The following is a 13,702-nucleotide window of genomic DNA, read 5'->3' as shown; positions in this document are numbered from 1 at the left end:
GTTTGTTCCTTTGACTGGGCCATATCTTCAATTTTCCTGGTGTGATTTGTTATTTTTTGCTGGTGTCTAGACATTTAATTACCTTCATTAGTTTATTCTAGAGATTGCTTTCACTTATCTTATCTAGGGTTTTCTTGCTAGATGAGTTTGTTGTCTGTCTGTTCTTTGACCTTCAGTTCAGCCTTTTCTGGGCCTCTAGCTTAAGTTTTGTTTAACAAAGGGTAATTTTTCAGTTCTTGTTTGCTTGTTTCTTGTCCTGCTTATAAGGTACCTTTTCCCTCCTCACCCTTAGGAGGGTCTACATAGGTATTACAGACTCCAGCTGGGTTTTCCCGGACTAAAGTGGCCTCCTATCAGGGGGAAGGAGTCACCTGTGTCAGTTTTCCTGAGGGTGAGACCCAGCAGGTTGAAAGACTTTCCCGTGAAGTCTCTCGGCTCTGTTTTTCTTATCCTGCCCTGTATGTGGTGCTTGTCTGCCTGCGGGTCCCACCAGCAGAAGATGTTGTGGCTCCTTTGACTTTCGAATGCTCTCCCTGCTGAGGGCGTGGTGGAGACAGAGGAGAGGTTGTAGGCTGGCTTTAATGACTTCAAATTGCCAAGCAATTGGGGCCTGAATTCCTTGAGAGAGGGATTCCACCTAAGTTGGGCTTCCCCCCTCCCTTGGGGAAGGCACAGACGGGAGACAGCCCTGAAAGCAGTCTGTTTCTGCCTATTCCTGGGGCAGTTGCAGCCCGAGTAGTCCCACCTCTGAATCCAGAGGCATCCAAGCCTCCGTAGAAACAGCCACAAAAACCTCCGTTTCGTCCCCTTTACTCTTTTTCGCTTAGCTCAATAAACGACGCCTGCCTTGATCAGTTTTGACTGAGCTGGGGGCCTATTTTTAGTAGTCAGAATTTGTTTATTAATGCCACAATTGTTGTTTGGTTGCACTCAGTCCCTGCTACTGTTAGAGTCTCATTCCTTTCCCTCCGGGAAGCTGCCTGTGGGGGTGGGGCGCCGGGTGCCAGCCGCCACAGCTTGGGGAACTCACGGTTCTGGAGACTTGCAGCCGGTCCAGGTGGTCCAGACTGGAGTATGCTGTGTGTCCAGTCACTATCGTGGCTCCAGGAGCTGTTCTGTACTGTTTCTTGTTATTTAGTAGTTATTCTGGAGGACGAACTAAAACATGCACATTGCTAAGCCGCAATCTTGGCCCCCTCCTCTCTGTGATTATTGAATTGTTTCTTTTATTGATATATAGTGTCCTTCTTTGTCTCTTCTAATTGTTTTACGTTTGAAGTCTTATTTGTTGCGTATTAGTATAGCTACTCCTGCTCTTTTCTGATTGTTGTTTGCCTGAAATATCTTTTCCCATCCTTTCACTTTCAACCTATGTTTATCCTTAGGTCTAAGATGTGTTTCCTGTACACAGCATATAGATGGGTCCTGTTTTTTTAATCCATTCTGCCAGTCTATGTCTTTTGACATAGTGTCATACAGTAACACTTAGTGTTATTGCTCTAAGGACAGTTCTTTCGTCTATCGTTTTGCCTTTTGGATTTGATATGTCACATCTAATTTTTCTTCTTTTCACCCTCACTGGTAGTCTTCATTTCTATACTCTTCTCCACACCTCTCTCTTTTGTCTTTTCCTGTTTGTCTCGAGTGCTCCCTTTAGTGTATCTTGCAGAGCTGGTCTCTTGGTCACAAATTATCTCAGTGATTTTTTGTCTGAAAATGTTTTAATTTCCCCCTCATTTTTGAATGGACAGTTTTGCTTAGTATTGAAATCTTGGTTGGCAGTTTTTCTCTTTTAGCGTCATAAATATATCATCCCATTGTCTTCTCCCCCCATTGTTTCTGCTGAGAAATGTACGCATAGTCTTATTGGGCTTCCCTTGTATTTGATGGATTTCTTTTCTCTTGCTGCTTTCAAGATTCTCTCTTTCTCTTTGACCTCTGACGTGATTAGTATGTGTCTTGAAGTACATCTGTTTGATCTGTTCTGTTTGGGGTGTGCTGCACTTCTTGGATCTGTTTTTTTCCTCCTTTTCCCGTCTCTTCTCCTTCTGGGACACCCACAACATGTATATTCATGTTCTTCCTGTTGTCATTCAATTCTCTTAGTCCGTGCTCATATTTTTCCATTCTTTTCCCTATATTTTCTTTTGCTTGTAGGATTTCAGATGTTCCGTCCTCCAGTCCACTAATCCTATCTTCTACCTCTTGAAACCTAACATTGTAGCCTTCCTTTTTTTTTTTTTTATTTCTTCTACTGTGCCTTTTATTCCCATAAGTTCTGTGATTTGTTTTTTTTCCAAACTTTCGATTTTGTCTTTTTTTTGCCCCTTGCTTTCTTTATCGCCTCCTTCAATTCATTGATTTGATTTTTGATAAAATTTTCCATGTCCGTTTAAACATCCTGAATTTCAAATCCTGTATCTCATTTGAATTGTTGGTTTGTTCTTTTGACTAGGCCATATCTTCAATTTTCCTGGTATGAGTCGTTATTTTTTGCTGGGGTCTAGACATTTAATTTCCTTAATTAGTTTATTCTGGAGATTGATTTCACTTTTTACCTAGGGTTTTCTGGCTGAATTACTTTGTTTTCCATCTGGTCTTTGACATTCAGTTCAGCTTATTCTAGACATGTAGCTAAGGTTTTTGTTGAACAGATCAGAATTTTTCAGTTCTTGTTTTCTTATTTCTTGTCCTGCCTGCATGGTGCCTTTTTTCCCCCCTTAGGTATTATAGACCCCAGTCAGATTTCCCCAGAGCAGAATGGCCTCCTCTAAGGAGGACAGAGTCACCTGCCTCCGTTTTCCCTGAGGGTGAAGTCTCTGGACTCTGTTTTTCCTATACTACCCGATTTGTGGTGTTTGTCTGCCTTCAGGTCCCGCCAGTGTAATGTGATGTGGTACCTTTAACTTCAGCAAACTCTCCCAGCTGGGGACAAGGTTGAGGCAAAGGAGAGGTTATAGGCTGGCTTTAATCCCTTCGGTTTTCCAGACTCTGAGGTCTGAATTCTTTGAGGGGAGGGCTTCCACCTTAGCTGGACCCCACCTCTCTCCACACACATGCACAGCCTCCACGTAATTATTTCCTTTCACCTGACCAGCTTCTTTGAGTCTCTGACAAGCTTAATTCTGCCCTTGCCTGGGGCATTTGAGCCTGAGAAGCCTTGCAGTTGTATGTAAAGAGCAGTCAAGCTGTAGAAACACAGCCACAAAAAAGAACAGAAAAAAACCCCTTTTCATTGCAGGATCCTCATTCTTCGGGTTTGCCAATCAAGAGTTTAAGTTTCTAGGTTGCTGTATGTATCTCTAGGTCCCTGTGTGTCCCTCCTTTCCTTCAGGACCTAGTCCTTTTCAAGTATTTTGTGCTTTCTATCTGAAAAAAACTTTTTTTTTCCCTCTCCTTTTTCCAAGTCAGCCCTGCCCCCTCTGCTAGAGGTAAAAACCAGCAACCTCAGCTTTTGCTGAAGGTTCAGCTGAGCTTGCGGTCTCTTTTTAGTAGTCATAATTTGTCCAGGATTGGAGTTTGGTTGAGCTCAGCCCCTTGCTGTTCGTAAAGCCTGTTTCCTTTCCCCTTTGGGATGCAGCCTGTGGGTGAGGGGCACTGGCCTCTGGGGCTTGGGGTACTCAGGGTTCTGGGTGGGTTGGTCCTGGTCCAACTTGTCCAAATCGTTGTACGCTGTGTGTCCGGTCACTGATGTGGCCCCAGCAGTTGTTCTCTACTGTTCCTGGCTATTTACTAGCTGCTCTGGAGGACAAACTTAATTCCATTCCTCACTAAGCTGCTCTCTTGCTGGGTGGGCTCTGGGCATTTACGGATTAATAAGATTTGTCAAGCTAAATAGATGAGAGGCACATTCCAAGCAGTTAGACTCTATGATAAAGATGTGGGGTAGAAGAAGTGTTGCAAGGCAGCTTCTGTGGGTGACATTTAACTAGTCATTAGAGTTGGTGAGTGTTGTATGGTGGTAATAAGAAATAAGATTTGGAAAATAATTGGACACAGATTGTGTTGGATTTTGAATACCAGAAAAGGGAGGCTTTTGGACGTCATTCAGTAGAGATGGCAAGCCATTTATATGGGCCCTATTTAGGGTTGAAGAGTGTTGGGCTGAGGTAGAGAAGGAGGATGAGATAGCCAGCTAGGAGGTCTTAACCTCTTGTTTTATTCTTATGCTCTCAGGCCTCAGGGATTTTTCTTTTTCCTTCCATGTTGGATGGGAAATTGATCCTGAAAACCAAATATCTGTTCATTGGTAATCTTGACAAGTTTAACTGATTCTTTTTTACTAATCCTTGGGACGACATGTATGCATTTATATTTACTTATATATGGGACATGGACAGGCTCTAGGGTGCAAAAGTTTGAAAAGCATTGATTTGGGTGCACACAATGAAAATTTTTGTTTTGAACACTTTATTTGGGAAGATAGAATTATTCGGATTTACAGTTTGTTTTTGCAGGGAGCAATCCTTGTTGAATGCTTTTTTTCTAATGGAATAAAACTGATTATGTAGAAGGGAGAATTTCTAGTGTTTTGACAAAGTCTCTAATTTTAAATATTTTAACATTTGAACATAATTCATACAGATTTTGAGATTAATGTTACTGATGTCTAAATACATACCTTTAACAAAGTGGTAATTTTTTGTTTAAAGTTTAAAAGATATTACTAACAGCACTGAAATATATACCTGAATGTGATTACAAGGGGTAATGTTAGATTGTATATATGGTAACAGAACAAAAAATTTTTTTAAAAATCTGCAGAAAGTATACTACTTAGTGAACCCTAAAGTAAACCAGGGACTTTAGTTATAGTATAGTTATGTAAATGTGCTATAATCAGTTGTAACAAATATTCCACACCAGTGCAAGCTGTTGGTGGTAGGGTATTTATATGGGAATCCTTTGTTTTGTGCATGTCTGTTTCATAAACCCACAACTTCTCTAATAAAGGGAAAAAAAAAAAAGATATTACTACCCCCAAGCCCTGAAAATAAGGGTTAAATTATGAAAATTATTAATTCACCAAGGAATAAATAAGTCTGTATTTTCCTTACATTCTTAGTTAATTGTTTTACTACCCTTTGCTCTTGGTCTAAATTCAGTGCAAGTTTTTTTATTTTAATAAAGCATCCTCAAAATGAGAGTTTTTTTAAAAATGAATTTGATCTCTATAGTCAAATAGAAAACTTACTATGTAATTTTGACTAAGAAATGAAGGCACGCATACTTATATCTTAAACAAAATAAGACAATGCAATTCTTAAATATTTTTAAACTACCGTAAGTGTATTATGTGGTGGGAGCTTCTTTGTATTTATGCTTTGAAAAGTTGCCGCTAACATGAAACTGCAAGTTGAAATCATGATGTCTTCTTGAATTTTAGGTACTTACACTGTGAAATTTTATGATGGAGTAGTTCAGACTGTCAAACATATTCATGTCAAAGCTTTTTCCAAAGATCAGGTGAGAAACATGGTTTTGTACTTTGTGGTATAAATAATGCTAACATTGTAGTTTTGTTTCTCAAATAAAGATATTACATTTGTTTAAGATGTCTTATTTCCTCCATCTTACACAATTTCACTAGGTAGTAAGACACAAGTTTTCAGAATTTGTAGATATTTGTCTCTGCCATTTTCTTTTAATACAATTCTTTTTATTCAAATGCGCCAAATACTTATATACCATTGCCTGCTATGTGTTTTTATCATCTTTTTTCCAAAAGTGTTGGTTTTTGTTTTTCTGTCTCTTTGCCCCCTGCCCCCAGGACAATCAGCCATCACAGGAAACTTGTTGAAATGTTTGAGGAGACCTAGAACTTGTTTTTCTCTTCATCTAGCTTTGTCCTTCAGCTTAGGACCATAACTAGATGATTTACAGACCTGTATGTTGTGTGTATTTGGCAACCACTTGCTTTAGAGTTGCCTGGGTTGAAAATATTTTATCCTATTTTCCCAGTCACCATGCATATACTTGCCCAAGCATGTGGCCTGATTTTTGATACTGGAAATATGGTCCAAGCAGATATGGACCATCTAGAAGTGTTGACTACTTTCTTCATTATTTTTTCCCCTCTAATCATTTTCATGTTTATATTTTAATGAACTAGTTGAGGGGAAAGTAGAGAACAAAATTTGGATATTGGTGTTTTAAAAATTTTTGATTGTTACTGATTTTAGCTGTTGAAACAGTTAAAACAAGTAATAAAAGATTTTATCACTGAGCCGTCATAACTTATTTCTTACTTCTTTGGGTAGTTGTTAATGTGACATTATTTGGTGATCCTGTAACCTGCTATTCTTTCTTGTGATCAAATGTTTCTACTTATCACAGAGTTTAATGAATTCTTATATGTATGTGTTTAGCAGTTTCAAAGGATCATGATATACAATACCTTGAAAAGCAGCCTCAAAAATGTTTTTTGCTAGTTGCTGTTTTTCCTCTTCAGAAAATTGACAAAATTAGAAATATTTGGCCCTGAAGAAGTTTTCTCTATGATCATTTGCCTGTCAGACATCTAAGAAACTTTTGCGCAGAACTGTAAAATGTTGTTTTGGCATTAAAGTTGGAAAATTTTGTTATGTATGAGGAATAAAGTAATATAGCTAGAGGCCTGTATTATGAACCTGTCCCAAAGTGTCAGATTGTTTCCAGGACCTCCCCAAATGGGAGTCTAGAGTTCCAAATAACAAACATTCAGCTGATTACTCCTATTCTTTGCTCAGTAAATTGATCGTTAGCACAGTCATGGTGCTTTGAAATGACAGGAATGTCTTCCGTGGGAGTTTCAATTTTCAATTCCCAGCTGCTTCTGAGTGTCTCACTTCTTCTCAGACCTGACAGATTATCAAGCCCAGGTCCATGACTCCTGAAGTTTTTTTTTCCTTCTTCTTCGTCTTCTTCTTTCTAAGGGGGTGTGGTGGTTTGACTAATGGACTTCTCGAGTCTTTTCAACCCTAAGAATCTAGGGTTCTGTAATGGCCATTCACAAAGAAAAATTTCTTAAAAATATCTGACATAGACAGTTTTTAAGCTTTTTTCATATGGTATGAACACAGAATTTTTTTTTCCTTTAGGACCATACTACACTAAATGTTTTGATAGTCTTCTAATTAGGTAACATTTATCTTTTTTAAAAGTTATAAAAACAGTACATTTTTTACGGTAGAAAATTTGGAAAGTACAGAAAAGCCCAAAGAAAGTAAAACTATCATTCCATCATCCAGATACAATTGCGTGCTCATCCTTTTGTGTTTTTTGTTAAACGTGTTTCTGTGTATATATATATATTTATTTACAAAACTGGGGTCATGTGGTCTATTATTATTCTGTCATTTGGTCTTTTCTTTGAACACAATAGCATTTTCCCCAAATTCTTTTATACTCTATGAGAATATGGCTTTTAATAGCTATGCTATAGTTTATAATATGTATTTAATCATACTTTGCGTAACCAATTCTCTAATGGTCATCAAAACTATTTGTAAATCTGGATGCACAACTCAGATTATTCTGTTAACAAATTTCATTTCTAGAAATTAATTTTATTTCAGTTGTATAAGCTTTTAAGTCTTTTGACCGAAATTGCTAAGGCACTTCCACCCCAACCCCCTGGTTCCAGAAAGATGATTTCAGTTTGTATTTTAGCAGTAGTGTCTGAGACTGCCTGTTCTCCAACCTGGCTACTTTCATAATAGTTTTGGAGGATTGGAAAAAATATTTCCTTTTGAACTCTAACCCCAAAGGCTCTCCTTGTTTATTATTTTTTTTCCCTGTGGGACAAATTACACTTGCCCTTGCTATATGTGTTAGACTTTCCTTCCTTCTTCTGGCAAAAATCTGTGTATGTATCTATCCTATGCTAAGTACTAGGGATCCCATATGAACATGATATGGTGGTTCCCGTTGTTCTCTAGAGGTCTTGAAAGAGAGATGCATGTAGAAATAAACTTAATTGTAGTTTTGGAAATTTTAGAGCTTTCAGAGCTGGCTTTGTTTTGAGTTAGTTACAATAGGACATGCAGTTTTTAGTTTGAATTTCAAAGAAAGTAATTTAGGAGGAAAGAAACTGAGAAGCAGTCTTCCTTCCAGTGTGAGAAGATTCAGATTTGCTCTAGGACGAAGTGGGTGGACTTGTTGGATTAAGCACAGCCTTTACCCAGTAGAGGAAACAGAGACCCTGGTTCTAGATTGGGCAATCTTTACAGCTTCCCTGTTCAGCCTCCAGTTACCAGTTTAGGTTATCAGGGTATTCTAGGAAACTTGGCCAGGTCTCTGAAAGGCCCTGAGCCAGTGTAGTCCTGGGGCAATGAGAAGGATGGGGCGTGAATGCATTTTCTTAGAATACCTCTGTCAGGGGCAGGCCATGGTGGCTCAGCAGGCAGAATTCTCGCCTGCCATGCCGGAGACCCAGGTTCGATTCCCGGTGCCTGCCTATGCAAAACAAACATACATTAAGTTAAAAAAAAAGTAGAATACCTCTGTCAGAAAGACTGCCTTCCAGAAAAGGTAGTTATTTGTCCCCGTAATTATTTTCTAGTGTCTTATTAAGGGAAGTTGTGTGGTCCCAGAAGGAATTGAACATGGCAGTTTTCTTTAGGCATAGAATTGGTTCTTGAACCTAAGAGTATGGGTGGTTGTGATCAGTGGTCCTTTGCATTATGTAACCTGGCATATGTCCTCTTTTGCTTTCTTTGTTTGCCTTCATAAGTTTGCAAAAATCCTCCTGATTTTGTATTTGCAAATAATCACAAAGTGTGTTTCATCGCTATTTTGCTCATTTTAGAATATTGTGGGTAATGCTAGGCCTAAGGAAACAGATCACAAAAGTCTTTCATCGCCTCCTGATAAACGTGAGAAGTTTAAAGAGCAGAGAAAAACCACAGTCAGCGTGAAGAAAGGCAGAGAGGACAAAGCCTTAAAGACGGAAAAGCGCCCCAAGCTGCCTGATAAAGAAGGAAAGTTAATGGGCTTGGAAAAGGGGAAGGTGTCAGAGAAAAGCCTTCCCAAGAATGAGAAGGAAGATAAGGAGAACATTTCAGAAAATGACAGGAAATATTCTGGAGATGACCAAATGGATAAGAAACCAGAAAATGACATTGTGAAGAATCCACAAGAAAACTTGAGGGAGCCTAAAAGAAAACGAGGCAGACCTCCTTCCGTAGCGCCTACTGGTGAGTTTCCTAAGTGGGCTCTGCAGTGGGCAGTGTCAGAATGTTCTTCTGTGGCCCTTTTGTGATTCTTTATAACTTCTGTACTTCAACCCTTCATTTTTGTGACTGATTTTGAATCATCTTGTGATCTGAAAACAAGTCATGTCCATGGAACTGAATTTTAAGTGAGGCATGTCACCAGATGAACATAAGTTTGGGAAGCATGTCGATGCCTGAGCTTCTGAGTAGTAGATAACTGTCCACTAGATACTTCAACTTATGTGATAAAAATTAATGTCTTGATTCTTGATTTTAATTACCAAAGCCCTTTTGCTTGCATCTGTTCAAATGACCTCAGTTGAAGTTAGCTTAAAAGAACTGAAGGAAATGTAGTTTTAATTAAACAGACATAAAAAGAAAAGGAGAAGTAAATAGGGTGTGGTCAACCACATTGAAGGAGGTGGTGCCAAAGGAACACTGGCACTAGGGGAGCCCGCTGCATTCTGAAATTGATCTTTCTGCAGAGTAGCTGTTGATTGGAAGTCTTCATAGTTTAAATAAAAACCTGAGGCTAATTGTTAAGAGTCAAGGATAGAGGGTGTAGATTTAGAGAATGTACATGCTATTTAAAAAAATTAAAGTTCTTCTAGAATAATCAAGGACGAAAAAAATCCTGAATTCTTTCTAAACCAAACACTCATTCTCCCTCTGGATTTGAGGACATGAAGGGCCCCACAGAGTGTCTGAACTGAAACTGCCTACGACTATATTGCAGTAGTTTTTAGGCATTTTGCTTGCTTATTCCCTTACATATAATGAATATTGAAAAACTATGAATTCCATAGCACATTTTAAAGTGATATGTACTTTCTTCCATAAGTTTAAATAGTTGCAAAAGATGTATTTAAAAATATATTTTCATCCAAACTGTGAAACTGAAGATTTAGCTCATTCGTTATTACCTTAAAATGTAGAATGCAAAGCCTGTCCTCTCTATCAAACCAATCAGCTTCATCAGACTTAATTTCTGTGGAATAAAATCTACTTTAATTTACTTCAAGTAATTGTATTAGTACTCACTCTCAACATCTTAATTCTAATTTTAAGATAGGAAAATTGGCTAATAGACTTATTTTTCACTGGATGAAATAAGGCATCTCTCACTTCAGTGGCTGTAACTGGGGTTTCCCCTCAAGAGCTGAGCATGCTGGAATTGTCCCTTTATTTAGGGTCTAGGCCTGTGCTGTTCAATGTGTAGCCATGAGCCTCTTGTGGCTATTAAGCACTTTAAATGTGGCCAGTCTGAATTGAGATGTGTTGTAAATGTAGAATATGCACCAGCTTTAAAATAGTACAAAAAGCCCAAAACTGAAATATCTTAAATTTTTATATTACATGTCAAAATTATGTTTTTGAATGTATTGGGTTAGATAAAATATATTCTTAAAGTTAATATCACTTTTTTCTTAACATGACTACTAAAAATTTTTAAATTGCATATGCAGCTGAAATTTGTGGTCCTAGTAATATTTCTGTTGGACAGCGCTGGCCTAAATTTACTGGCTTTTCAGTGAGGTTCTAGGAGAAAATGAAGCTCTGATGCCCAAGGCATCCACAATCTGTGATGAATTGATTTCTCTTCTGTGCATCAAAAATGGTACTGGTTATTTACCATTCATTGGACAGTTGAAAAAATAACCTCTGTGTTCAAATGAGAAACCCCAATTGAGAAAGGCTGAGGGTTTTAACTCCCTGGGCAGTTCACCATGTTAAGATATGGGATGAGTGGGAGTTGTGCCTTCTTATGTAAAATAGGAAAAAGGCAATTATGAAAAGAAAGGTAGAAAATGAGAACTCTGGGGCAGGCCACGGTGGCTCAGCCAGCAGAGTACTCGCCTGCCATGCCAGAGGACCCAGGTTTGATTCCTGGTGCCTGCCCATGTAAAAAAAAAAAAAAAGAGAAAATGAGAACTGGTAGAATTCTTACATGTCCTTAGCTTAGTTTAGGAAATGGTATATATGACAATTGAATGTTTAGAAACTAAACTATTCATGCCGTAGCCCATATACCTTGGAAAGTGTGTACTTAGAGTAGTTGTGCCCCAGTTTTCAGCTCATTCCTATAAGGACCGGATGAATTCACTCAGATTTTAAAAAGCGGGCTTTCAACTTATTGCTTTTATAAGTATAGCATTTCAGATAGGATAAACTAATAGAGAAAGCATGTTTTCCAAGCTTACTCTTAACTTTTGCCTGAGATATTTGTTAAAAGTACAGATTCCAGCTCTGCCTCAGTCTTCCTAAATCTGAGAGCAGAAACTGGGAATGCATATTAACAAGTTTTCCACATAATTCTTGCTCTAAGAGGAGTTTGGGAAACACTGTATAGATTGTCTTGGTTTGATATGGTATCAAATAACCTGTATATAGGTGCCAGATAACCCATCTATATTTCAAATCCCCTTAAAAATTTGCTTGGAATGAATTCATTGACATGGTAGAGCCTTGAGCTCTCAGATTAAACAGACCTGGGGATTGGAGCAGAATCTGAACTATTTAAAGAGGACTGTTTGTATTTGTAGTTTATATTTGTGTTAAATTGGAATGTCTGTAATCTCCAAGCCAAAAAAAAAAAAAAGGTTCAGACTTCCAGTCAGGCTTAACTCCTCAGAGCGTAGCCCTGTCACTTGCTCTTCATTTGACCTGGCATATTTGAAGCTACTGGTCTTGAATGAGTCTTCTCTTTATCCCCTTCCCTTCTCTTCCACCCTCTTCTCTTTCCCCACTTTTCCTTTCCTTTCTGTCCTCCTCCCCTCTTTCTTTAGACCCCTTACCCCTGCCCTGTTCCCAGCCTTCTTAGTTCTTTTCTTTGTTTCTTCTTTCTGTCTTCCTTTTGAATTCTTATCTTTTCTGATTGGGGACAGCTTCTTAAGTTTAAGGTTAAAAATAAAGAATGAGCAATGTTCAGGAGTTTAGCATCTACACTGCTAAATTATGTCAGAGATGGATTTGTTAGGAATCACCAGCTGCGCCTGGAACTTAAACCGTTAAACAGCTAGTCCACTGAGGTTTTTCTGGGATTGTTTTTATGAGGAGACTAAATGTTGACATCTTTTATGGTCCCTCAAAACTAGGATATCTAATTTGACAAGAAGAGTTGAGATCAGTAATCAAGTCCTAGTTCCAGAGCACACATTTTGGAAGTTAGCCTACGTGGATGATTTCCTGAGTCTTGGATAGGTCAAGCTTTCGTGAGAAGGTTTGATGATGACAAAGATGACCTCAAGGGTTTTTGTTTCATTCTTGATATTGCCTTTGTACCTTTATATTTTAGAGTAGTTATGTTGGGGTGTGATGTTTTAAGAAGAGTGTTTTGGGAGAGAAATGTATGACCAGAGTTGGGTCATAGGATAGACCAATCAATAGAAGAGATTTCAGGAAGTTGATCTGCCTGGTATAACCATCTCTTATAAAGAAGTAGTTTCTCATTCATTTCACTTTTTTTTCTTTTACCCTAAGTAAGAAAAAGTCTGTTTATCACCACAGATGCCTGCATATTTGTATGTTTTATTTATGTATAAAAATGAGAGATTGGACCACCACTAAGAAATTACGTATTTTTGTGTGTGTGATTTCATATACATTGTAGCTGTGGATTCAAACTCTCAAACTTTGCAACCAATAACACTGGAATTGAGAAGACGGAAAATATCAAAAGGAAGTGATGTCCCATTAAAACGTCCTCGGCTTGACAAAAATTCATGTGAGTCTTCAGTTTGTGTATGTGTGGTTAGAGCTTGACGTTTACTTATTTATTTTTAATATCCTGTTGGCTCTTAAAAGGTTTGTGATGGCTCTAAGTAAGGCTCTTACAAACCTTACTGACTTTGGAAATTAGTGCATAAACTTTTATGTTGGGAAGCCCCAAAGTAGATCTTAGTTGCCAAAATTGGGACATGACCTTGGCACATATTTTCGGACCATGAATCCATAAAGAAGTAAAATTCTGTCCTGATAGATTGATTGCCCCCTTACTTAAATCTGTAGAGTAGGAAAGGATATTTCCTTTTGTCACTCATCTAACATTCCAGATGTCTCTCTGTAAAGCCCATATAGCAGCAACTAGCCCAGAAATCAGTAGTCATAGAGTTATTTCTTGTTGGTCTCTTGACTACAACTCTCTTAATGGTTTATAGCCCAGGAAAAGACTAAAACCTATTCGGAAAACACTGACAGAGACTTATTGAGGAGACGGTCCTCCAGGCTGTCCACTAATGGGACCCACGAGATCCTAGATCCTGACTTGGTTGTATCAGATTTGGTTGATACTGTTAATACGGATCCTTTGCAAGACACATCATCTAGTGCCAAGGAATCTGAAGAAGGTGAGTCAGAGTCTGTTCTGGAATTGTCTTGCCATCCTGGTGCCTTTCTAGTGAGAAGCAGTCTAAATCATTGTGTACTGCCTTCTATAACTATGAAATGGTCTTGAAATGAAGTCATTGAATAGGCTACAGAATTCTCATAATATATTGTGCTTCACTGAT

At 38.3% G+C, this 13,702-nt stretch overlaps 1 protein-coding gene across 5 annotated transcripts in view; it reads left to right on the top strand.

Annotated features, from left to right (window-relative positions):
* The window catches only part of PHF20 (PHD finger protein 20), a 212,832-nt gene that overhangs the window by 79,076 nt on the left and 120,054 nt on the right, over positions 1-13,702 (top strand). For all 5 annotated transcript variants that reach the window (XM_077169888.1, XM_077169871.1, XM_077169880.1 and 2 more), the window contains 4 exons: positions 5,387-5,466; positions 8,789-9,176; positions 12,805-12,918; positions 13,352-13,540. In XM_077169888.1, the coding sequence (XP_077026003.1) occupies positions 5,387-5,466; positions 8,789-9,176; positions 12,805-12,918; positions 13,352-13,540 (771 nt within the window). The remainder of the gene's footprint in view (positions 1-5,386; positions 5,467-8,788; positions 9,177-12,804; positions 12,919-13,351; positions 13,541-13,702) is intronic.

The sequence above is a fragment of the Tamandua tetradactyla genome, chromosome 1, assembly GCF_023851605.1.
Source record: "Tamandua tetradactyla isolate mTamTet1 chromosome 1, mTamTet1.pri, whole genome shotgun sequence".
NCBI classification, from domain to species: domain Eukaryota; kingdom Metazoa; phylum Chordata; class Mammalia; order Pilosa; family Myrmecophagidae; genus Tamandua; species Tamandua tetradactyla.
This window is presented reverse-complemented; position numbering and strand designations above follow the sequence as displayed.